Source organism: Oryzias latipes, chromosome 14, assembly GCF_053564925.1.
Source record: "Oryzias latipes strain Hd-rR chromosome 14, Olatipes_Hd-rR_3.1".
Classification (NCBI taxonomy): domain Eukaryota; kingdom Metazoa; phylum Chordata; class Actinopteri; order Beloniformes; family Adrianichthyidae; genus Oryzias; species Oryzias latipes.
Window position 1 is genome coordinate 18,799,578 of NC_136250.1, and position 26,293 is coordinate 18,825,870.

At 37.5% G+C, this 26,293-nt stretch overlaps 1 protein-coding gene across 3 annotated transcripts in view; it reads left to right on the forward strand.

Annotated features, from left to right (window-relative positions):
• The first annotated feature begins 4,352 nt into the window (after positions 1-4,352).
• LOC101156600 (roundabout homolog 1) overlaps positions 4,353-26,293 on the forward strand; it is a 119,339-nt gene continuing 97,398 nt past the window's right edge. For 2 of the 3 annotated variants that reach the window (XM_023962573.2, XM_078930639.1), the window contains exons 1-3: positions 4,353-4,492; positions 9,138-9,257; positions 11,390-11,482. In XM_023962573.2, coding sequence (XP_023818341.1) covers positions 9,173-9,257; positions 11,390-11,482 — 178 coding nt within the window. In that variant the 5' untranslated portion in view covers positions 4,353-4,492; positions 9,138-9,172. Of the gene's footprint in view, positions 4,493-9,137; positions 9,258-11,389; positions 11,483-15,459; positions 16,284-26,293 lie in introns of those variants that run through there. The other variant, XM_078930640.1, reaches the window with a different exon arrangement.

Consider the following 26,293-nt stretch of genomic DNA (forward strand, 5'->3'; position numbering starts at 1 on the left):
CAGCTCTGAGGCAAGGGTAAGTAGGCGGATCCTCACTGAAACAGGCTTGCCTGCTGCCAGCAGTTTGGAGTTTTCAGGAAATGATTGCTGCTGTGGTTGTTGAAGAACTAAAATGTCTGCCTGGTGATATTCATCAGCACTCAGAGAAGTGGAAGAGGTCTGGTTATGAAGCTCTAGTACTGTGTCATCCAGAAACCAAGAGCAGCACTCATGCATACTTCTGCACACAAGTATAGAGAGGTCACAGTGGCCACTCAGAATAATTCAGTTTGAAATTGGACTTCTTTGGCCATATGTTAGGACTTTGAACCAAAAAGGATGGCTCCATAAGTTCATTCAGTCTTTTCTCTTGTCAGATTGTCTACCCATGGAGTCTACATATTTTCAAACACAATCTTCAGCCAACGCTTGTATTTCTGCGATACCACTTCCCCAAAATAACCGTGTAAAAGCAAAATCAAGAACCCAGACAGTGTGCTGCAGGCAGTCAGCTCTTCCCTTTCCTTACTAGTTGTCACTTAGATATCAAAAGTGGACGTTTAGAGGCTACTCCCCAAACGCACAAGGATAAAATAGTGCTATCATCCCCTCACAACTTTCTGCTCGGCCAATGGTCTTCAATAAACTACAGCTCATGGCTTCTAACTTTTACTTCAGGAGGCAATTGCCTCAGGACATTCAAATGTTTACAAGACTAATGGCGCAGCTCACGCTATGCAGATGCAAGCACATCCCTGAGAAGTCTTGAAATTGAGTCATATCAACTGGACTCCACACCTTCCTCCTTAAAACATTTCGCTCCTCGTCCAAGTGGATCCATAAGATGGACCGATAATTATTTGGCTGTTAAAAAGTTTTTTAATACGATTATTTTGCAGGAAAGAAAATAAGACAATTTGTCATTTTAAGATTCAGTGTAGCTTTCCAAATCAATTTTTTTTTTTTTTTACAAAATGTCAAGTGCTTTCATATTCATGCTACATAGCATTGTGCATACTGATTTGTTGTGTGGCAAAATTAGCCCCCATTTTCTCATGTAACATGTTTTTTTGTTGTCTTTTAAATTAAAAGCGTCATGAAAATAGAGAAACATGACCATTACAGTACAAAAAGGAAACAAAAGCTCTAACATTAACTAATAAATGTCTGAATTTGGGCATATTTGGATTGAGTTTCAATACAAGCATGTACTTATTGGTTTTGTCTAGGTACCAAATTAGTTAATTCAAATTTAATGTTGCTTCATAACAGACCTGCATCTTTTGAGTTTTTTTAATTGTTGCTTTGAACTTTAATTAGCACAAAATAGAAGGGAAAAGCTGCTCATGCATTCACATTGAACATTTCTTTTTGTGACCCAGCAACCTCTAAATCTATACATTATACATCATTCCCCTTTCACTTGCACTCAGCTCTGATTTTAGCTATAGGATTTATCGCCTTCTTTGAAGAAAATCTTTTTTTTTTTTTCGGGTGTGTGCACATCTACGTGTGTTTTCAGAGTTCAGAGAATCAAAGTGTGCGCTTTTGAAGGAGGGAACACGTTGTAAAGTGGAGAAAAATATGATTGCCACACCCTTCAGTTTCTCCATCTTTATCCTTTAATCCCTACATTTCTACCCTTGACTTTAACTTGTGTTTTAGAATCCACCTCTTTTTTTCCCTTCCCTTCTATTTCTCTCTTTCTCTAATGTCCATTAATAGCCGTGCCCTCAGAGAGGTCCTGTCTGCACACCGACTACTATTGCAGGCAAGGAAGCAGAGTGATTTCCATGTAAATAGTGTCAGAATGTCATTTTCAAGTGAAGCTTTTGAGAAAATGAATTCCTGAAGACGAGAGAGATTACCATGGGGCAATGACACCTGGACTGCATTCTCACAGATTCCCTGTGCAGAGCTTGCATAATGGTCCATCCATGAAAACAGCTTTGTTTGGCTTCCTGACTCGGAAGATGCTCCACTGTCAGTCAGCCTAAACCAAAGACCTCAAAGAGAAAGAGACTCAGGCGTTTATATATACATGTATGCTAATAAAGTCACAGGTAATTTCCTTTTTAATCTAAGAGCATGGCACTTTTTAAATTTATCTTGAAACCATGTGTCGGTGTGAGTTGAGACTTTGTCAAGGCAATTGTTTTTTTCATTAATGCAGTGTTGTCAATTTCTGATTTAATTTAGGCTGACTCAAATGAAAAGCATGTTTTTGGTGTTTTTTAACACGACCCTGTAGCATTTTTCTGATGATGGAGGACATATAGAAAGAAAATTAGGTTTAAAATGGTATTTCTGTGTATTTCTATATTTAAATTGCTGTGAATCAAGAGCAGATGAAAAAAAGGTTGTGAGGAGCTGTAAGATAGCGTGAACAATCACCATAATTAAAAGACCACTAATTTTACAATAGATCAAATATGTTTGGAATGGGACTTTAAACTTTAAACCGCAACATTTATCAATACAATACCAGGATAGCCTGAAGTGAAATGGACTCCATGTTTAAAAGTCAGAAGAAATAAGCAGATTCAATTAAAAATAAATCAAATAATTGCAATACTTAGTGAATTACTCATTAAAAATCCACTAATTATCGTTTGATCTATTGTTAAAGCGTTATGTTTATGCAATTTTTCCCAAAATAATAAAAAAAAACTTTTTCTTTTTCAAAGAAATAGTATCTGCATAGGGACAGTAGTTCATTGGAAATCTTCCTCTAAGTTGTGGGCAGTAGAATGAGTGCCTCATTGACAACACTTACAAGGTGACAGTGACAGCATTTTACCCCAGAGGAGCAGAAACTAACACTATCACAGCATTTGAGCTTAAAATATTGTTTTCTTCCACAAAAAAAAAAAAAAAAGGTTTAGCTTCAGTTTCCAGGTGAAAAATGTTTTTTTTGTTGAAAAGCTGTTTTTTTTTTTGGTGCCACGCTCACTATGGGCTTAAACCACAAGTGTGACTGGGTCACTCTAATCAGTGAAGTGACATCCTTGCTCTCGGAAAACATGTTGCCTCTTCAGATGATTATTTTTCCCAATGTCACACTTACAAGTGCGCTGCTGTCAGCGTGATCGATGACCATGATATTGACTTGGGGTTAATTCAAAACCTCACTGCTGGGTTAGATGAAGGATCTCGATAAAGGCTTTGACCATAAGGGTGCAACAGTAAAGAAAATAGTCTTGGAAGTGCAACCTGATGTTCCTCTAGTGCTTCATCATTTTAAAGTAAGAATGCCCCAAAAGCCAATCTAATAAACCTCTGTCATGTGGAGTCCACAGTGTTGCAGTACAGCAGGTCTTGATTGTCTAGTTGTGGATACATTTCCTGATTGGAAGGCATATTAGAGTTTTCTGGCTGAACTGACTGCAACACAAAGGAGACTAATTGTTATTGGCTGATTTGTGTAATATGCAGAGCCCATTACACCCCTGTAGACTGAACTGAATGAATAGCTGCAGAGCAACATAGTGGATCAATTCTTTGTTTTCTACACACATCATTACACAGAAGATGATAAATCGATACGGTTTTGTGGAGACTATTTTCATTTAAGCTAAACAAAATCAATGATTATCGAAGGGAAAAAAACATAAAACAAATGATTGCACGTGAGCACAAAAAAATGTTCTGTGACTAGAGTTCAGCAGAGATGGCGTTCAGGTGGAATCGTTTCTTCTCGGTGTCGATGTGTTCGACTTGAGTCCTATTGCGTGCACAGTAACTGAACAGAAAAGAGCAGGATAACAAAGAACAGAGATGAAAACCATTTTCAGTTTAACTGTGAGAGCCAGCAAGGCTTTGCTGCAGGTAATCGTGGCTCCTTTGGGAGGCTCTCCTGATTGTGAGCAACAGCAGAAGGATATTTCCCCATACTGGGACAACACACTGCAGTTCTGCTTGCATTGCTGCGGGTAGATGTATTTTGTAGTTTAAAAGAAAACACCAGATGTGCACACACAGTTTTCTCTTCACAGATATCCAAACTGTGTAGAACGAGGGCCAGTAAAAGCTCATTACAAAAAGCCAAAAAAAAATATTCTTCAGTTTAAAAATTTTTTTGCAGTACTTTTTTTCATTTACAAAAGATTTATGGTAAAACGGAATTCATATTGTTTTATCATTTTTACTGAAATCACATTTTTCTAACGACCACGTCAGTCAAGCTGTAAGATGAAACTGTCTGAGTGTAGCCTTAGGACCCTGAGGATATTGGACCTGGGTTGCTGCAGAGGAAGGTTTGTGATTTGTATGCACCCCATCTGATAGTGCCTCCTGGATCACAGATGGATTATTTAGGCTCTTGCTCCTCCATAGGCTCTTTCTTTTGACCTCGCCCCCTCCCTTTCTTTTCTACAGGTCCACAACCTGTCCTTTTTTTTTCTTCTATCGTTTCTCTTCCTGCTGTAATTGTTGGGTGCTTGGATGCTTCACATCACACGTTTGCAGATATTTGACTTTTCGGGAGGAAAATTGGCAGAGTAATGCAACGCCGGTGAGTTTCAAATCTGTGCACCTATTTAGTAGCGTGGCGTTGTTACTGCTGACATCTTGGGTTTATAATTAAGCCATTTGGAAGGAAACAGATCCATTTGTCTGGCTGATTACTGTAATAAGACCAGATTCTGTCAGTGATGCTGAAACTTATTTCTTGCCTAATCGTTTATGTGACGATTCATTGACTAAGCTTTTCTTTTTTTCTACAATGCATGCACTTTTACTGAAGTTTGGTGTCACAGACTCCAATGCGTATCATGTCAAATTTCCTGCATGGGCAATCTACACTGTTTTGAATTCTTTGCAACTAAGTCAGTGACATTGCAGATTGATTTAATTCTGTGTCATTTGATTTTTATATTTTATTTACTTTGCGAGCAACAAACATCAATAGTTAGGAATTGCTATTTTAAACCATTAAACGTTGGAATTTATGAAATTGCTTCACTGCAAATCAGACTAAAAAAAAGCTCACTTCTGTGCACAAATCCACTTTCCTGCAAGAGTAAAGCTATGAGTTTGTGCAACATTTGTTGCACTTTTGCATGTCTTCACGTATGTATATAAGGAATGAAGAAAGCCACCCTCTATAATGTAATGTCTGCAGACTCCGGGGGATCAGGTCAATATCCCTTGTGGCTGATCCATGTGCTTTTCTTGTGGACAGTTTATCAGCTCCACAGTGTCCAGTCCGCACTTGTCACAATGATCAGTCACAGAGATCCTCTCCTATTCTTAATTTCCTTTGTCTTGCCTTTCTGGCTCCCAAATGCATTAAAAGTGTCAGTGCTGAAAACTGGTGTTGCTATTGCCATTTATTTTACCCCAAAAGACACACTCGTCATATGTCAGAAGTGGCTGTTGAGTGAAGATCTCTTCCATCTCTTCATGAAGAGATACTGTGAGCTCGGAACAACATACAAGCATGGGATGCATGACTCTGCCTGAATGACAGTGATGTATGCAGATGGGTTGCGTGTTTCATGTACATCAAACAGTTCAGTCTCCCTCCCACTGCGCTTGATTTGAGTTCCAGAATTGTCAGTGAATCGTGCTTCCCGCTGATGCCCCCTGCTTTCACTGGTACTACAGATCTGCTCGTGAATGATAGTTTGAGCACTTAAAAGTGTAAAATCTGCTCCATTGAAGTACGACAATCATTTACAACAGGTGCATTAATATTGTGCTCTGTGCAGGGATGCACGATTGTGCTCATTTTGCGATAAACACGTTTCTTGACATATGTTTGAGTGCGATCTCAACTGTTCTTTGACATTACACGAAGCATGTCCGTCTCCTTGAGTACACGGGATTAAATTTAAGAAGAGGAAAAGATGGAAGTGTGATAATAGGGAGGAAGGTGGCTGAAAGCTGATTCTGTTCACGGTCCACTGCTCTCTACAGTATGTAATCTGTCTGCTGTCTACTGCTTCTTATTGATGACGCGTTAGATTGTAAGCTCTGATTATTCCCCAGCAGACAGGAGAGGAAAAGGGACATCAGCAGTCTTGTCTGATTTGAACTGCAATCTTCTCCTGAGCAGATATTTTACTGTCAGATTTTTTTCCTTAAACTTTGCACATCCTAGATGCAAATGCACTCATGAGTTTGATGCAGATTTTTGTCTGCTATGTTCACAAGAATGCAGACAAACACAAAGTTCATCTTTCCATACCTCACCTTTATTTTTTTTCCTCTACAGCCACACTTGGATGTCTTTATTTTTCCGTTAAAGATTTTCTTGCAGAATATGTCCAAATCACAGCAATAATAAGAGAAGCTGCTAGACTTGTTAGCATAATACTCTTCCCTTTGCATGCACCCGTGGATTGGCCAATTTCTTTCTTCCACAGGCATGTTTTTAAATTATGTTGTGATTTTCTTTTCTTTTTTTCTTTTTCTTCTCACTTTGTGGTCTCCTAATTTCTATCCTTTCCAAATGATGTGAGATTAAACTGAAAAGCGCAATGCAGTCATCATCACCCACATTTTCAATTCAGTGATGTGCAAAAATGCAATCTTCCTCGCTCTGTGTGTCTGTAATGTGTTTATGAGACAAGATCTCAAACTGAATGTTATTCATAGTGAATGTTCTATTACTTTGAAATGTATTGCTTTTGGCTCTAAGCTTTGGACACATCAGCATATTTACAAGATTCCCAGAACAGCTGTATCAATTACTAGAGAATAGTTGACTTTTTTCTCACAAATGCATCAGGCTAACGCTGACTTAAAGGATTTAAAATTCCCTTGAAATTAAATCAAAAAGAGAAAATAATAAAAAAAGGGGAATAACATAGTTGCAGGCCTAGATCTCCAGAAGGGGTTATTTCTGACTAACAGAGGTATATGAAACTGTTTTGGAGATCCCTGAAGCTATGTTCAACACACGCGGCCACAGACCTCATCTTAAAAGTATAACCAGTTAAACTTTGACCAATCAGGGACTTGGATTTGGTAGTGACGTATGGTATCTTTTTAAATTCATGGAAGTGCTAATATTTTAAAAATTGATCATGAAAGATAAATTATTAGCCTGTGCCCAGCTGGAATTATGTGACACCAAGTCATGTTTATTTACACACTGGGCATGCGATGCACGTTCAAGAGTTCCTGTTTTAGCATTAAGTTGTTAATACTGGATTGTTGCTATACCACATTTTAGCACATATACTCAGTTGGAAGAGGTTTTGTGCAAAATTTCGAAGCGCTGCAAATCACCTGAATCTTGCTCCAAACTTTCTTTTTCACAGCTCTATTCCAAAAAATGAAAGACTGGTAGTGTCATAATTCTGGCCAGGCACAGACTGCAATGATTAATTTCACATCCATGATCATTTATCCAACAGTTGGCACTTCTGTGAATTAAAAAGGACGCCATCCTGATTGGTCCAATTGTTCACATCCCTGTTTGGTCAAAATTCAACCTGGTTTAATTTTTAACACAAGTTTAATGGCCGTGCATAGAGCCCAAAAAAAGACAGAATTTGCGTAGTGACGGGTGAACATCAGAGTTTTACGGTGGCGCTGAAGGGCAAATCATATCAACAAATCACAAAAGGCAAAAATATTTCACAGTTAAACAATCAATACAAAAAAAAACAGCATTACATTTTAGAAAGCAAAATGTCAAAAACAAAGAAAAAATAATAATAATTCACAGAATGAAATGTTTAGAGACTGGAACAGGTAGATAATATGGCACATCCATTATTTCAACTGGAGGTTGTTTGACAGTAAGCAATACTGAATATCATTGTTTAATCAGAGATGTCTCACAGTATTTACCCTTTCCAATTTTTCATTGTGTTTCGTTTTTCTAACATTTCCTCTTTTTTTTAACTCTTGTTTTCCAAACTGTTTCTTTTTTGGTTTTTACGTTTTGCACTTCAGGGCCACCAGAGATGTTTAGACGTTGAAGCCTGAAACGCGTATCTGCGCTCATTTACATAGACTTTTCACTGAAAGTGGTCACTTTTTCATGTTGTCGAGGGGCGGTGTGAACGTGGCTTTAGTCATATATCGGAATAGAGCTGCAAAAGAAAAAGCCAAGAGCAAGTTTCGCCAGATTTGAACCGCTTCCACATTTCACAACAACCCTCTTCCATCTGTGGGAGGAGGACATGCACTAGTAAACAGTAGAAAAAGAAAAAGAAGCCCCTCCATTCTTGTCCAGTGTGAACACCATTGCTTAAATGCACGTTCAACAACCTCCGTTTAGCACGTTCTCACCTGGTGTGAATGTAGCATTTGAACCTGCAACTTTTTAGCCACCTTTGACAAACTTTTAATACTGAATCCGTCAATCAGTTTGCATTATTACATCTGAATAACATTGAATCTTATTTAAAACTTGCAGAAAACTAACTACCCCATGCATTTTCATTTCAAAGTCAAGAAAAACACAAACCAAGCTACCAAACATGCACTTACCATCCGTTCTTTTCTCAAAAATATATTTTGTTTGTACTGTAACGTTTGAAATTATTTGTTATTTTGTTATTTTTTTGGGCAGTTTTGCGAAGGCTGTTGCTCCACATTTCCCAGAACAATTAAACTATTTCATGGAGTCAGTGGCCACAGGGTGCCAAGACATCCCATAAATCTGGCTGTCCATCAGACAGCCTGGACGAGTAGCAGAGCTGTTTGTACCACAGATGGCTGATCAGTAGAACTGACTTCCCTTTTTTCTTGCCTGGCACTGTCATCATGTCTCATCACTGTTCCCTCTTGAGAGCATGGGTGTATTCCATCTTGTTTGTGTGCAAGAAGTGGAGCCAAAGCGCTCTGAGGCTTTGGATGTGATGCAGGTAAATATCCCTGCAAAAGTGTGTAACTTGGATACCATCTGATCACATGCTGTTGACTTTTTTTTAAAATCAATTTTGACATAAATGCCATTCCATACAATAGTAAAAGTTCTTTGTAAGCAGCTGATATAGTCCATCTCTTAGACACTTTCTTTTCTATAAAGAAATGTGCACACATTTCTAAACATTTGTCAGTGGAATGAGTGTATTTTGCCCTCTGTCCTTTTGTTTTGTAAATTTTGTTAATTGTAAAAACATTAACTGTGATTAAACAAAGGAATAATACAGTAAAGGAAGTCACAGTGCAATAAATGCTTATTTTCTGGTTTTAAGGGCTTTCTTGAGGGTAAACTGCATTTTTTGAGAAGATGCTGGCTGTTCCTGTTGTCTTGGTCGTCAGCCTGCTCAGTGTCAGCAAAACGGAGCAGAGCTGGAGCATGGTCATCTCATCAGGTGAGAATCCTTATCGTTCTCATCATCTCAGCCAGCTGAACATCCATTTTAGCTATTGCTACACTGTCCTCTTGTGGTGGAAACCTTGATTAAAAAAAGGGGTATAACTTTTTACTAGCTAATTATGGAGTTTTTTTTTTGGTGCTATCAAGTGTGTTACACAAGAAAATATGGAAAGAAGAACAATAAAAGTCAAATTCCACAATTAAAAAAAATAAAAACAGGCACACATAATGTAATACTACAAGTATTGCAACATTCTTTGTAAGACTAAAAAATAAAAGTAGCAAATCAATTAATAAATAAACAAAAAAAGGTTGTGATTTTATATATTAATAAACAACTGGGAAACAATTAAGAAAAAAAGCTGACAAACTGTATGTCATTTATGCAATTCAATGTACTCTGAATCAACACATAATCAAAGAAGTGTAGTTTTATAAAAGGTAACAGATTAAGAAAGGAACGCTAAACATCAGTTCCAACCAATGAAATGTCAATGAAACTCAGTAACTGGCAATTCCCCTCCAACAAAATCTTTTCTTTCCCACTTGTCTGCCAATTTTTGAGTCAATATTAGTGTGAACATTGACAAAGATTAAGAAATAGCACCTGAACTAAGAGAAGTGCTGTCTTAATAATTACTGGGTACTAATAAAACATATTGAAATGATTTAAACTTTTGATTGTTTCATTTGTAATAGCCCTCCACTCAGCTGTTTTCAAGTGCTACCCTTCCAAAATCCTCTGCTCTGTTAGTTTACGTTTCTGTCTGAGATGCACCACAAGCAGTAAAATGAACTTCTGTAGTCATTTTTTAAAATCACTTCTGACATCACACTACTGCTTCATTTGCTGCATTGAGATGGTCATATGTGATACAGAGGGTATTTTATTTTGAAAGGACTCATGTGAACATCCTTTAAAAGTTGTAAACTATTTCCTATTTTAAAAAAAGCCCGTTTTCTCTTTTTGTTTTGCATAATTTATGCCAAAAACCAAAAAAAGCTCAATTATCATAATAGTAATAAAAACATAAATACAAATGAGGTTTTTCTTTTTTTTAATATATAAAGGATGAAGTAACCTGTGGCTCTTGCTGGGTTATGGTCAGCAAAAATCATTTTGAATGGCTCTCTGTTGAAGGTTGCTGGCCCAGGCCTATATGCCAATGATCTAAAACTTATGACTTTGAGACTAAAAGTTTTAATTTCCAACCTAAACAGCTTCTATAAGCATTTTTAAAAACAGACTGATGTACATAAACGAGAATTTACGCCCCAGACAGGCACACCCACCTCACTTTAGGGAAAAGGCAGGAATAGGGTCCCAACTCACGAGGATAGACACCAGAAAGTGGGAAGAACACTGTTTTAATAAGAAAACTCTGTTGTCCTGCAAAAGAAAAAAAGAAAAAGTAATGTGCCAATTCAAAATAAAATAAAATAAAGACAGCCACGCAAACCAATAAATTTAGCAGCTTCTCAAATCTAACTGCTCAAAAGAACAATTAAAGCTCTGAAATTAAGACTATTTACAAAGATAATTGGCCCACACTTGCCAGGTGAGCAGAATGGCAGAGAATGTAAGGAAAGATAGGAGCACAACAGCAGGATGTAACACAAGTGAATTAAAACAGACAAATACAAAAACATATAAAGGTATGCTTATTGCACTGCAGTCATTCTGCCCTCTAGTGGTAAAACTGTGGACAGCATCAATCAAATTACTCCACAGCCATCATAAATCGGGACTAAGTGGTTAGAATCTATATGGCTCGTGCATGTGACTATTTACTTAAATTTAATTAATATAAACAAAAGCCCACACTATGTATACGTTGCCAAACTCGCCCCCCAAACACCGCTCTGTGACTCAATCAGGCTGATTAAGCTGCACAGTATTAGCAATGCAAACGAGAAGAAACGAAAAAGCATCCAGGGAATCAAATATGCATATAAATGACTGTTGAGGACAATATTTGTGTTGGCAGCGCACTTAAAGCCTTTTCTTTAGTTGTGTATTTCCATCACTTCTTTGTCAGGCTGCAATGAACACAAATGCACAGCAGATTCTGTTTTTTTCCAGTTGGACTTTTTTTTAACCTTCTGTTCATACTGTGATGCAAACAGATGCAGAAAAACATCAAGGAAGCCGAGAGGTGTCCACCAAATCGCCCCAATCCAAAACAGAACCTAATCAAGACAGCAACCTTGGATACAAAGGTACAGCAATACTAAAAGTCACCTTAAATGCTGTAAGATGTTTTGTTATTTTTGCTGCAGTCTTACTTGACTCATGCCTGGCCACTCGATCAATTTTATATTTTTTTGTGGAGGAGGTTGAGAAAAACCTTATTTTATTTGTAATACACTCACAAATAAAGTTTTCTGGTTTAGTAATGTCTATGAAACTGTAAATTGTTTGAATTTATTCACATTATTTCCATTTCTGTCTGATATTTTTGGAAGTCTAAGCCGATTCCCTGAAAGAGGAGGTTAGTCCAGTCTGCTGTTGTCTGTTTGTGTGTTTGTCCACAGAAAATACAGCACTTAGCTAAAAAACCCTTCCTTCTGTGTCGCTGAAGACTGATGTGTCGCACTAAACCAATTCACTCCTAAAGCCATGCAAGTTTCTTTTCTTTTGATGTAGAGTTCGTCTTTTTCTGAAATGAGTTTTCAAAGCCATTCCAATCCTCTTTTGATCTTTTTTTTGAAGTGTTCCCAGTAGTCTTTGAATTATGATTATGCCTTTTTTGGGGAAAATCAAAAACCGGTGTGGTTTTCTAGGACTCAGTTCCTGCAGAGCGGCAGTAGGTCTCTCAGCTGTGGGCAGAGACTGTTGAAGTAACCCTTCCCCCATGTCCCATCATCCCTTTGTTTACACTCTGTCCCACTAACTTACAGCCTCCCACTTTAACACCAGGAGGATCAGTTGAGAAGAAATTCTCATTTACAGTGACGACTTGGCAGGAAGACCCAGCGAAAGTAAAACCAGGAAAACAAAAAGAAAAAAACACATTACTCCATGACAAAAACGCAGTAAAAAATTGTGACAGTGACATTAAAACAGGGGATCAACAAATACAGAAGTCAACTATGGACCGTTGCAGGTTCTGCTTAAACAAATGCTCTGATGAGAGAAGTTTAAGGGAATTTTGGCGAGAGTTCCAGGCATTTGCTGCAGAAAAAATGAAAGGAAGACTGTGCGGACCTTGGGAATGGAAAGTGTAATGTTGGACCTCAGATAGTAGTTGCTATGAGAACGATGTAGGAGGCAGGAGAGGTATTGTGGCGTCTTCCCTCGTAGAGTTGATGTCGTCTGATGTGGAGGGAGGACCAACCCATCAGTTTCTACATTTCACAATAGCTGGTGGAAAAGGTACACCCAAGCTGAGTGATGGAGAGCACCAAGCCGGTTGAGAGCACACTTGGGAGCCATCTTATAGATGACATCACCATAATCAAACATGGGGAGTGTGGTCATCTTACCAGAGAGTATTTGGCAGGGTGTGTGGATGAGGGCCGATAAACCCCAACCTGTAGCAGAGAATATTTAGGCTATTTAGCTGTACAGTTTGGAACCAAAACAAAGACGTGCATTTGTCTGGATGCATCAGAACGAAACAGAACAGGGAGCTTGCGGCTTCCTGTAGTAACTTTTTCCGACTGTATTTTTGTATCTGCTCCTGATATACTACTTATTCATCAAAGACATACCCAGAAACACAACTTTAAGCTTAATTTCCTTTATAAATGTCCCCCATCGTGAAAAGAAATACCACATAAACAAGTTGAAAAGTAACCCAAAACATGATTCTTGACTAAAATAAAAAGACATTTCTCCTTTTGGTTTTTAATTGTTGCGATACTTAATGCAGAGGGGATCAAATTGTGTACTAAAACATGAGTCTGAAGCATTGACAGAGTTAGACGTGTTACTACAAGCTCAGCGTTATTGAAGGAGACTGAGAAGAACAGAAGGAATGACTATTGCATGAGGCTTTCTCTGTGTATGCTGAAAAAAGGAAGCTTGCTTTCTGAACATGTGCAGGGGGAGGTACAGACAAATGAGCAAGAGTAGAGTCAGGGAGTGGAAGGAAAAGCTAAAGAGCTGTCGGTTGCAGCCTGGATAGCGAGTGTGTGATAAGGAAGGGAGTAAATCATTTGACGCTAATGATGGCAAAGTGTTCAACTCTAATCAATACCTGTTTCCAAGACCCTGAGGCCCGATATGAAACAACCAATTCAGTAACAGCTTGGAGAATGAGACACTAACATTGACTGGAAAAAAAAGCCAAGTTTGAGCTCTGCGGAGATTCCAAATTATTTATTTTTCACAAATATTTTTAGGGAGATTTGGCTTTGTTCTTATGTTTTTGATGGGGGGGATATTTTACTCCTGGCAGAGAACCAAACTGGAATGCTGCTTTGGATTGACATGAATACATATAAATAGCTCGAAGAGCTTGGCACGGTCTCCCTGAAATCCTTGCCATTTTATGTCCTTTGCTTCCATGAACACACACAGGCTTTTGAGTCCAACTTTTCACCATCTGCTCTTGGAAATTTAAGTTAGGGAGGATTTAGAATATTAAAGATGAGTCCGAGTGGGTTCCTCATTCATTTATGGTTTTTGTGCAGCAACTACTATTTAACCAATTATCCAAACTCATAAAATAGGAATGGGCGACAAAACAAATGATATCTATTTTTGAGGCTTTATAAGTTCACTCTAATGGTCATTCTTCTTTTGAAGAGGCTGTATAAAACAAAACAAAAGAAGTTATGCTGTCAACTTTAAAAGAATGTTGAAATAACTGGAATAAATGTAGAAAACCAAAAGTCAAATACAATAAAAAGTCAAAAAGAAAATATTGTAGAATTCTGAACAAAAAGGGTATGAATATTTAAGCAATATTATTTACTTATGAAGCACTAATTAAAATCCAGCCTTTTCAACAATGTCTAAAATAATACACTGCAAAAGCGGTAACCTTAGAATAGGAAAATTATCTCTCAAGAAACAAGAAAACTTATATGAAATCAAAAACAAAAAGTTCATACAAGCATTCGAAAAGCAAAAATAAGATAAAAACTGTTAAAATTACTTTCATTTGACTGTTACACTGTATTGTTTGCTATTTCTAAGCAAATGGTTTGTATTTGTTGAGTTTTTACCTTTCTACCTAATTGTGTAGTGTAATAAATGGAGGTGACTCATTTTAGAACAAAATCTGAGCAAAATAAGAGTATGATCTTAGTACAAGTTGGCCTATCTTGATAAATCCTCATTAAATCTACAAGTAGCACTCATTCTTAGAACATAAATCCAATATTTTGTTTCCAAAATAATAAAAAATCAATGCAAGTCTAACTTGTTGGCATTTATTGGACTTTAGAAATTGCATCCATAAAATGAAACAAAACATGACAGTGAAATGTAAGTTATGAATGAAGCATTCTTATTGTCAAAAAGATTTTGAGTCCTTTTAATAATAATTTCTGGATACTTTTAATGAGACAAAAAGTTATTGGAAGAGATCTCAAATCAACCTAAAACTTAGTAAACACCTTTAGGGTTTAAAATCAAGGTTTTAAATCTTTGTAAGTTTATATCATTTGCAGGGGTCTTCAGCAATTATTTTAATATTTTTTTATGAATAAGTATCCATTTAAAATTTTTAATACAAGGTCAAAATCTAACAATTCGCAAGTTACGTTTAAAAAAAACCTTATTTATTCTTGCTATGTGGCTCTGTAATGTCACCCTGCAGCCAGCAGAGGGAGCACTTATCTACTCAAAAACGGTGACCCTCATCAAGTTTGGAATGAGAATATTGTGTATTTAAAAACAGGTTTTCGCTAATAAAAGAGCTCAAAAGTTACTTTAAAAGCTCAGCTATCATCTAAAAATAATTTATGGACATATTGGATCATTGTTTTTCTGTAAAACCAAATAAAATGTATATTTCCCCTAGTGTGTGCAGTGCACAGGTCAGAGGGTGAATCCTGATCGATGCGTGTCTTTTACTGATGAAAAGGCATCGATCCGGATTTGAGTCGGGATGAAGGGGCATTTTAATGACTCATTAGGAACACTTTGCTTTTCAGCCTTTCATTTTGGCCCTACTAAAGACGCAGCACACGTTCATAGCGCAGGAATAACAGAATAAATCATTCATCAAGGTCATATCGCGCTCACTTTCAGCAGGAGACGTGCTTTAAAATATTAAGCAGGCAAAGTTTTAGTTGGAAAAAAATTTGCATTTCATGAAAGGCTCACATTGATTATGATGGATGTTGAAAACGCGCTTAATTTGGATCTTAATTCATATTCTAAACCAGGCTTGTAGAGCTTCTTTAAAGGTTTCTTGGCTTAGATTTTACATTTTTGGCCATAATCTATCCAGATGACTGTTTTTTCACTTTATTTAAAAAAAAAGAAAACACGCATTTTAAAGCAAGCTTTGCTGGGCTGCTCCCAGAGAGTGCGTTGTTATGCGGTGAAATGGTGCCTGACCCGCAGGAATCTCCTCAGCACAACAGAAAAAGCCTCTGACTGGGAAGCAGCTCTGCGTAAAGACGCGCGGCGCCTCATCCAAGCAGCGCCAGCCCCGCGCCGCCAGCCACGATTATGCGGTTGAAGTGACTTTCTTCTTCTATCCTCCCGAAGACAAAGACAACGGATGAATTCTGTCAAGTTACTAGCTGTCTTTTTTGAAAAGCGGACAGATTCCACGTGTTTTTTTCGTTTCTTTTGGAGGATCGAGCAATCAGCAACGATGCCTTAACTGATGTGTAAACTTGGACTGAGATCTGAGCGGACTTCATCCACGCGTCATTTGTGGAGTTCCAGGACTCCCATCCACCTTGATCCCCCACTGTAGCCTAAAAAAGTTACTCATTTAGATGTGAGACCCAAACTGCAGACCACACTGACTGGATTCAGACCGTCTGTTTTCAGAGATGCCTGCCTGTCACATAGGGCTTTACTTTCTGTTGGTTCTTCTCCGGATTTCTTCAGGTAGGAGCTGCTTTTCCCTAATTTTTTATCACGTTTTCCTTCATATTTCGCACGAGACTGTGGTTCTGTGCTTTCAAGCAACAAGTAAACCAACTAATACATCTCATGGTGGGACATTATTCTGCTGTGTGAGCACCTGGCAGGTAACCTAGTAACCTTCTTTTGGTGAAGCCAGCACGATACCTGGACCCTCTCTGGGGAAAAAACAAAAAACAAAAAAAACAACAACCCATCAAACCAGGCTGTCATGCAGTTGCAGTCCAGGACTTTGACAAGTTACAGCAACAGAAGAGAGTAAAATTAAATTGGGTTATTCCTTTAAATCCATTTCTTGGGTTATTCAAGTCGGGATATATTTTTCTGTTACTTTTTGGAGCAATATCGATTTCTTTTGACTATTACAGTTTCATTTGTACTCAATTTCTGGTTTCCCTGTTGTTTTTAAGTTAAAGTAATCTAGAAAAAAGTTGTGTGTAACTTCTGCATTTTTTGACATTTTTAACAGCTTTAAAATCCATTCACTTATTTAACTTGAATAATGCATTGTTTGCATAAGTAGAATGACATATTTTGACTACAACAAGCTTAACTAGAGACAGATACTTAAAAAATGTGTTCTAGTTCTGAACTGTAAAAAGAGGTAGTCTAAAATAAGAAAACAAAAAAACACTCTTGTTAGAAAGAAAATCACTTGAAAGAAGTAAAATGATCCGTCAGTGCAGCAAGTCAGTTTTGCCTAACAATAAATTTTATGGATCTTTATATTTTTGAGTTTTTGTTTACTTAATTGTTGTTTTCTTTTATTACAGTGAAAAAAAAAACTAGCATAAGGGAAAATGACTCATTTTAGAACAAAATGTAAACAAATTAAGAATACAATCTTAGTACAAGTTGGCCCATTTAAATAAATCCTCATCAAATCTAAAATTAGCACTAATTTGTAGGACATAAGTCTAAATGTTTGTTTCCAAAATAAGGACAATGAATGCCAGTCGAACATTTATTGATTTATAAAACAACTTCCTTCAAATTGGACCAAAAATTACAGTAATATTTGAGGTTTTTTTAGTCTTAAATCAAGTTTTTCTATTGTCAAGAATATAGAGCAAAAGGATTTTGATTTTGATTCATTTGTTCACTGACCTGATAAAATATCTTAAATGTCTACAAAGGAGGTTTAAAATCTTCGCAATTATTAACTGGTTGGCAGTGTCAGTCTCGTTCAGTCTTCCTAGGCTTTTTTCTCATCTGCATTCATGGAGAAGGAAGAAATTCACCACTGTTCCCTCACAGGTGTACTCAGACGCCCCATGGCGAACATGTTTACTGACACATCTGGCTTATCTGCCAGATGTATGCAGGTTAGGGATCACATGTACCTATACTCCAGATGTTTTGTCAAGCAAAAATGCAAGAACCTCCATAAGGATCCATTCATGCACAACTTTATTCAAAAAAAGTGCTTTTATTTTTGTAAATCGTTCACTTAAAAACATCTTTGGAGACCCACTTGTTTGAAGACAATATTTGGTGGTAGAAGCTGCATTTTTTATGCTTCTAATAATCTTCCCAATAGTTTTAAAGCTTTCTTAAAAGTTAAAAAATGAAGCCGACATGGTCCGAAGAGCTTTGCCCCAAAGGAAGAGCTTTAGCAGAATAACCAAGCCAGAGCCTCCTAGTCCTAAACCCCTATAGATGTTGCTGCAGTTGTTTGGTTTTTGCCTGAACATGCATGGATGCATATGTAATGGTGGTGTTAGCATAAGTTTGTGTTTTAATGAGTGTTTTTCACAATGTCTGCTGAATTCTGCATTTCATGATTGTCTCCCTTGTTTACGCGCTGGCTTCCTCTGGAGCTGGGTGTGCTGCGCTTGCTGACCTTGAGTGAATTAAGAGCTCTGACTATGCCTGCGGCTCAGAGTTCGCAGGTCATCGCATTCGCGCCTAGAGTAGCACAAGGATAGCACATGGACGTGAGGGTGTGTGTGCATCCAGGGGAAGCCAATTGCGCACAACAGTTCCTTATTTTGAGATTTGAGAGGTGGGTGTCTGCATTCGCTCCATGGTAACAGGCATCTGCTATTTCCTCAAACTCTTTTGACACCTTTCAATTTGGCATTTCGCCAACATTTCCTCAACGTCCTTCACTAAATGTAGTCTTCAGATTAAAAAAGAAAGATCTCTAAATTAAGAAGCAATAGTCGTGCTCATCTAGACAGAATAAATCTCAAACGCTACACCAGCCTTTGGGTTTGTCTTTGGTTTGTTCCGTTCTTTTTTGGTTTCCTGTCCTGAGGTCAGTCTCCCGCTGCATCTGTTTGCAAAGGCATCTGGGTAAATTACTTCTGCAAATAAATCTGTTCTTCATAGAGTGCTTTACAGGTTATTGTTCACACCGGCCTCAGCAACGCACGTTCAAGCAACCACGTTCAATGACATGTCTATGTAAACGCTCGTTTATGTGCATTTCGTGGTTACGAGTTCAACATTCTTGCGTTCATGTGTTACACATATTTTTAAGCCTTCAACCATGTAAGCCTAAAACGTACATTTATGTGCCTTGGCATAGACTTTTTATTGGAAGTGGTTGCTTGAACACGCTTTGCAGAGTCCGGTGTAGGTACCATAACCGTTCAGGGTCCTGGGACTAATGCTGGCGTCACATTATGTGATTGGCTGTCCGTTGGTCCGATGATGTGTCAGATAGTGATTGGTCTGGACAAATTACGACACTACCATAGAAGAAAATATTATGAAGTCTGTTGTAAACAAACAGAGCTCCTACATAGAGCAAAATTGTCTTCTAAACGTGCATTTATTATTGTTATGATTATTATCGAATGCATGTATGCTTATAGTTTTTTTAATCCATGCGCCCACTAGTGCTTTATTATTGCCAGAACGGACCCGGAAGAACAACATTAGCCATGCTAACAACATTTTCAGCCACGGCTGAACTAAACTGGAATAACAAGCGGATTGTGGCAACATCTTATTATAAAAATTACAAAGAATATTGTCAGACACAATTTATGAGGGAAAATAACTTCAGGTGACAAAAGGGAACGTGAAATGAAAATTTGTAGAGCCCGAGCAGATCTTGACGAAACGTATGAATGGAAGTTCCAGGCCAAACAGTTATGGTACCTACACCGGAGTGAAAAAAAAAAAGCCTGGAGCAAAAATCAAGAGATTTGCACCGCTTCGACATTTCGCACCAACTGTCGGTGGCGAACATGTGCTAGTATTGGGTAGTCCAGTGTGAACACCATGGGCTAAATGTGCGCTCAATAACCCGTGTTTAGCAAGTTTAGTCTGTTCTTGAATCACTAGAGCTGGGTTGATAAAATTGATTAATTGATTTGAATTGATCCAAGCTTAATAAATCAATAATCGATCCATCAAGTTACAGAGGGATCTTTTATATTCTTTTTCCGATGACCTAACGCATAACAGCATTAAAGCTAAACCCCTAGATTTGTTAGCTGTATGCTAACATAAAATGGAATTTTCCATAGGATTGCTGATGCTAATGTTTAGTAGACCTAAACATACATTACTGACTAAATGAACAGCTTTTAATTCCAACAGGCATTCATTTTCAAAACTCCTTAGAGGAAACTGTTTTTTAAAGTAACACTTTGTGGTCTAAAGCACCTTTTTTGCTCAAATCCTCTGGAATAAAGTGTAATACTATAGAGTGAGCTCCGCCTAGTGGCCAAACTAAAACGCCCTGTAGGAGAGGCAGAACATTTATGTTGTCACTTGAGCCATTTTAGAGCTTTTACAGTTTTTAGTGATCTGCACATTTTTGTTGGAGCTTCTCCTTTTGATAATTTTACAGTATGTGAACTGTAGCAGATGAATATGTTTATCTTCAAATTATATATAGATTATTAATGTAGTTCTATAAACACGTCTAAATGTGTCAACATTGTAAATTCAAAAATGAGTTGAGTCAAGTAGATCAAAAGAATAGAAGAAATCACATGGGAATGATCCATAAATACATAGTTGTAGAGTTAGATGAGTTCATTCTTGTCTAAGAGTTCTGATTCATCGCCTGTCCGTCCTAGGGGAGGATCCCTCCATCACGTGGACATCCCTGAGGTTTCTTCTTTTTTCTGGAATCCGTTTTTTTTAGGAATTTTTCCTTACCGCAAAGGAGGGTCTGAGGGCATGGATGGCCAGTTTAGTTCAGTCTGTTTAGTATTTTCCTACTGAATTCAATGTATTCCTGATCCTTTTGATTTTATGCTTACTTTACAATTACCGGTACGAAGCCCATTGAGACGACTGTTGTTATTTTGGGCAATACAAATACACTGAATTGAACTGAATCCTGGCTCTGGTGAATTGCATCGAATCGATTCTGCAAATTCTTGAGGAGACCCAGCCTTATGCGCCACACGTGTGTCTGTAGCTTTACAGTTTGTACTTAAAATATGTGTGAATCTATAATTTATTGAAACAAGCCTAAAAGATGCTGATGCTTTTAGTAATATACTGGAGAAAATGTTGGAAAGCTGGAATTTGAGTATTTGTGCAAACGTCTTTAACAATTTTTAATTTTAGCTAAATTTAAGCACATTTTCCCTCTTTTATGTTTTCAAGCGAGTTAATATTGAGATAGGGTCACATTATGGTGACGTGTCAGGCTCATCTTTCTGAGTCATTTCCTCTCCTGTGAGATGGTTAGCAATCATTTGAATCAATGTGCAACTCTTTCTGCATTCATACTCGTGCAGAAAATAGCAGCGCTCTCACAATCATAATCAAAAAGAAAAAAAACAACAACCTGGCAGTTAAAATTAAAGAAGCTTTAAAAAAGGCCTGCGTTTGTGAAAGGATGCATCAGAAGTGCACATTTTACCTTTGCTGTTTCCTCCATCCTTCTCATCTTTCTCCTTCATTTGTCTCCTGTCATTACTGACAGGGTTCAAAGACTGCCGCATGAAGAGCAGTTTCCCAGAAGAGACCAAAACACGCACAAACTGCTTTAATTAGCCGAATATAATTAGGCAGAATGCTATGTTGCATGGCGGGATGCAAAAACCAGCCTGTAATAAGGCAAGAACGCTTTTGAAATATTAATTGTATTTTAAGGTGAACACTTTCAGCATACCTGGCATATTTTGGAACACACTTGTTACTTTGCTCTTGAGGTGCTCTCAATGCTTTGATTGTCTATTCATTCTTGATAAATGAAACTGTCTACAGTTGATTAAGATACATTAGTGAAAGAAAAGGAAGTCTCACAGGTTAATAAGTTGTTAAAACAGTGAGAGAACAGACAATAGGAACATTATAAGGGTTATAATCTATTAAAAGATCTAGCTTGCTTTCAGTGTCTGTCAGTAACCCCTGAGAACGTGTAAGAAAGATTTGAACAATCAGAAACTAACATACTGTTGGGATTACAGGCAAATGTAATTATTCTTTAGTGCTATAGCTTCCCTACATCATTGTGCGTGACCCTGGGGGTAGCACCGGTGAAGTATTTAAGCTTGTACTTGTACGTTTTTGCAATCTAATCAAAATCCTGCATCTGATCACTATCAGGTTTCTTAATTTTATGACATACATCATTTTAATGCTGGCAAAACGTACAAAGCAATGCCTAATGATTATCCAACTATTCAGTGGAAAAGAGACATCATTTGAGAGTCAGAGTTGCACGGCTGTTGCACAAACCTGTGATTTTATGATTCCTGTTCCATATTACAATGTTGTTTAAAAGGTTGCCAATGACTAAAAAAGTTGTCTCCCATTTTGCAAACTTCCCAAGTCACAGTGTAAATCTTCGACAGGCTATACAAAAACTCAGTAAATCATCCTTTGATTTTGCTTTGTAAATTTTGCAAGCATTAAAATGATGTACATAATAAAATTAAGAAACCTGAAAGTGATCAGAAACAGGATCTTGATTGGATTGAAAGGACAACAAAAGTAAAAAAGTACTAATTCTGTGTTAATACCATTTTATATAATTTTTATAATATTTGTTCAAATTGCCAACAATTCTTCAAAAATTCCAGTTGAATATCTGCAGCTTTTTGTTCAGCGATGAAGAGTGCAGGTGATCGTTTTCCCCCCGTAGAACTTATCTTGTTAGTGCAGTCAGCTTTTACCTTCATTATGCAGTGCTCGTCGTTGGAAGGCAGACTTTCAGAGAATCCTGAAAAGGACAGCTAATTTGTCAGAGAACATGAGAATTAAAATCTGCTACACTCAACTTTCATGAGGCTGTTTGCGCATCACTGCAAGGCTTCCTTTTGATGACACGTTTTCACGCTTTTGTTTGCTTCACACTTTTTGTGTGCAGTGGGTTATAATCCTTCATTATCCTCTTCTTTAGTTATTTTCTGGTTCGTTTCTAAATCCAGTGGCAAGTAAGATTGATGCAGGATTAAGTTAACATTTTGCTTAATCTATCATAAAACTCCAAACAAAACAAAAAAATACAATAAAAATGAAGCGGACTAGACAGAACCAAGCCTTGTTGTCAAAGTACAGAGCATGACGTTAAGAAGTTTCATTTGCATGGTGCTTACATTTTTATTTGTCTTTGCTTCTAACTCAGCAAATGCAGCTTAAAAAACACTTTATATTAAAAACAACATTGATCCATGAAAACAAGTTTTACATCTATTTTTAAATTAACCTCCTGCCACAATACTTTAGTATTTGACCTCTTGTAATCAATTGTTCCAGATTAAAAAATAATCTGTCATTTGTCATTTTTGTAAAGGCAACCTCTTCCGGGTGTACCCGCCTTCCTTCAACAGTTGCTGGGACAATCCTGTGACCCTGAAACGGATATAGAGGGTTAAGAAAATGGATGGATGGATAGATGGATGAAAAGTATACCGCCCAGCTCCTATAGTATAGGTTATAAACATTCAGAAACATTTAAGTTTGATCAATTCAGTACTGTGTTCTGTATCAAATTTAGCAAACTCCTCTTTCAGGATCACTCCTTCATGGTTTCCCTTTTATTCCACACCATGATAAAACAGCATGAACCTTCGCCCAGTCTACAAGCTTTTCTCCTTTTCTGTCTGCTCACACAGGATATGCACCTTTCTTCTCTCAAGCATGTTGACCAACTTTCTAGATTTCCCTGTCAAAGTCCTTACATTCTAAATTCCTATTCCATGTTCTACACTTTTTCCTTCTCTCCTGAAAACACGCCTTCTTTTTCTTATTCATTTTTGACAGACAGTGGTCTAATGTCCATCTGCACCATAGAGGCACAACCAATCCTGAACCTTCTCTTTGTGATTGGTTTGACTTGGGTTTTACCTCAGATGCTCTTTCTGACACTACACCACTACACAACTACACTCTTTCAAACACCCAGCATTTAACCAGACTTGGGACCGTCACACAGAAACAATAGATCGGTCCACTCTGTGGTTGGATCAGACTACAAACTGATAAATCAAAATTGCATTTTTTAAATGTAAATCTTTCGTAATCTTTTTTTTTATCAGTTAAAGCTATTTTTTTAAGTGTAATTTATAATCTGTTATTTAATACTTTGATCTGTGTTATGCTGTTGGACGTGAATACTTTGTTTAATCAATTGCTTCATTGATTATAAAAGTATTTTGGAGTCATTGACTAAAGATAGATAAGGGCTTTCCTTTCTATTGAGTACTGCCCCCTTACCCTCATATTTGCCCTCCTACCTACATATCTGTTGCAGTGGAAAAAGAGTCTTCAGTATTGCAAACATATTGAGCTACCGCTGAAGCAGTGAGCTATTTCTCCACATTTCTTGATCTTAGTGCTCAAAATATGCGCATAATGGGCACACAGGTGAGTGGCAGGTAGCGTGAAAAGATGCAAATGCAGAGAAGCTAAAATACAGTGTGGCTGTAATTTTGGGGCTGAATGTAGAGTTTTGATTCACAACAGAAACGGGTTTTTCTTCCATATTTTTATGTCATTAAATCATCACCTTACCATTTAACTATCAGCTTCTGGCTTCATTTTATAAAGAATAAAGTGAAAATATTCTATAGAACTCATGGCTTCTGTAGGACCCTATCCATTTTAGCTGAATTGCTTTACATGGTATTTATGCTTAATATTAATGTATTCATTTTCTTACAGAACAGATCATAAGATCACAGTATTTGAAATGGGCCAAATCAATGTCAATTTTACAATGGTTTCGTGTCAGATTTAAAAAGTCTCATAAATCTCTCCATGCCCACATTTCCCAGAGTCCTTTGCAATCATACCAACCAGATTTGTGTGCTGCAGTTCTGCAGGACATTATTGCAGCAATCATCAACAAACAAATAAGAAGAGGTCAAGATGACGAGAAAGTTCTGATTTGTGCTGACTTGAATGAGTATAGACCGTTCTTGGGATTTGTTATTTTTTAAAACATTTTTACAAACATTTTGGTATCGTCTAATTCAAAAGACTGATAAATACAAGTGCACCCGATCTGTTAACTGTGTTAGCTTGACTAATGAGTTCAAAAGTGTCAAAAGAAAATTTGAATTTAAATGCATTTTTAGAGTTTTTATGCAAAAAAAGCACTTCTAATACTTGTGCAGCTTGAAATGCTTTACAGTTAAAGACAAAAACTGATAAAAAATAATAATAGCAATAAAAAGAAAAATTAAAAAGAGAAAAACCCAGCCCCCCCTTACCCCCCCCCCCCCCGAATACACACAAACAATAAAAATGAACAATGTCTGTAATATACGACACATTGCCATTGTCCTACTCTTTTTTGGGATCATTTTTTATTCATTTTTATTATTTTGCAGTAAATGTTTTGTATTTTCTTCATACCTTCTTGTTTGTGTTAGTGTAGTTCCAATTTGAATGGAAAAAGTGCTAATTTAGTAAAACCCTTAAAAAACACCATCATACAAAAAAAAGAAAAAAGGTTTTATAAAGCAACAGTCCAGTACATTTAAAAAACAAAAAAACTAACATCTATGTTAAGATAATAAGGCAAAACAAAGAGCTTTCATATACAATTTTTGTAGCCAGCACTTTAAAGTCAATCAATTCTATGTGGATTTTTCTTTTCCCTAAAAATACTAAGAATAACAAACCATCTCTGTGCAAATCCAGTGTCCGCTCTCTTCATGGAAAGTTTCCTTCAAGCTCTGCCTGAGTGATAATCAATGTCCTATACAGCCACTTTACTTACCGCTGAACATTTAATGGAGTGAGAGTAAACCTGTGAGAGGGGCTGCTGGCTTCACTGGACACATGTGCTTTCCAGCCAGGTGCTTCTTTTTGCAAACACAGATGGGTTTTAGCAGCTGACTGTCATCCACCACAGTTTACTTATCCAGAGTTCTAAAGGAAAAACAATAGACCACTTTTTAACCACAGGTTTGACGTAATGGTGTCAACCTTTAGTTCAAGGTCCAAAGTGATTTACAGTCACAGGGCAATTCATTCACCCATGCTCACACACATTCACACACTGATGGTGGCTTATCTGCTGAGCACTGGCAGGAATCAAGCCTGCGATTGTTCGATCAAAGGTCGGCCACTCTACCTCAGCATCACAGCTGCCCCTCAGCCCTGCTTTACACTGGTCCATCTGCGGTGACTCACGACCATCAGTTAGTTTACATGGTCTCCATTGGGTCTCTGTGCGTCCCCTCTGACTCCCGGAGGAGTGGTTTTCCTGCCACCCCCTGTTGAGTAGTTCATCCATCTCTCCTCGCTCATCCAAAATTTAAGCAGTCAGGCCTCATCCTCTCTTCTTCCTCACTAAGTCCTTGTAAAATGCAACGGAGATGCGCCGTAACCTGTGGAAATCCAACTTTAGACAAAAAAATGATTATTAGTGAAAAGCAGTTGAGTGGATATACTGGGAGTGTGCATCAAACCCTAAAAATCGAGAACTCCAAAGTTACGTTCATACCACCCGTCGGCCACTTCCATGAAACAGACATAGTCCACGTAAACGTGTGTTTTAGCCTCCTGCGTTCAAAACCCTCGCGTTTCCGGGCTCTATCTAT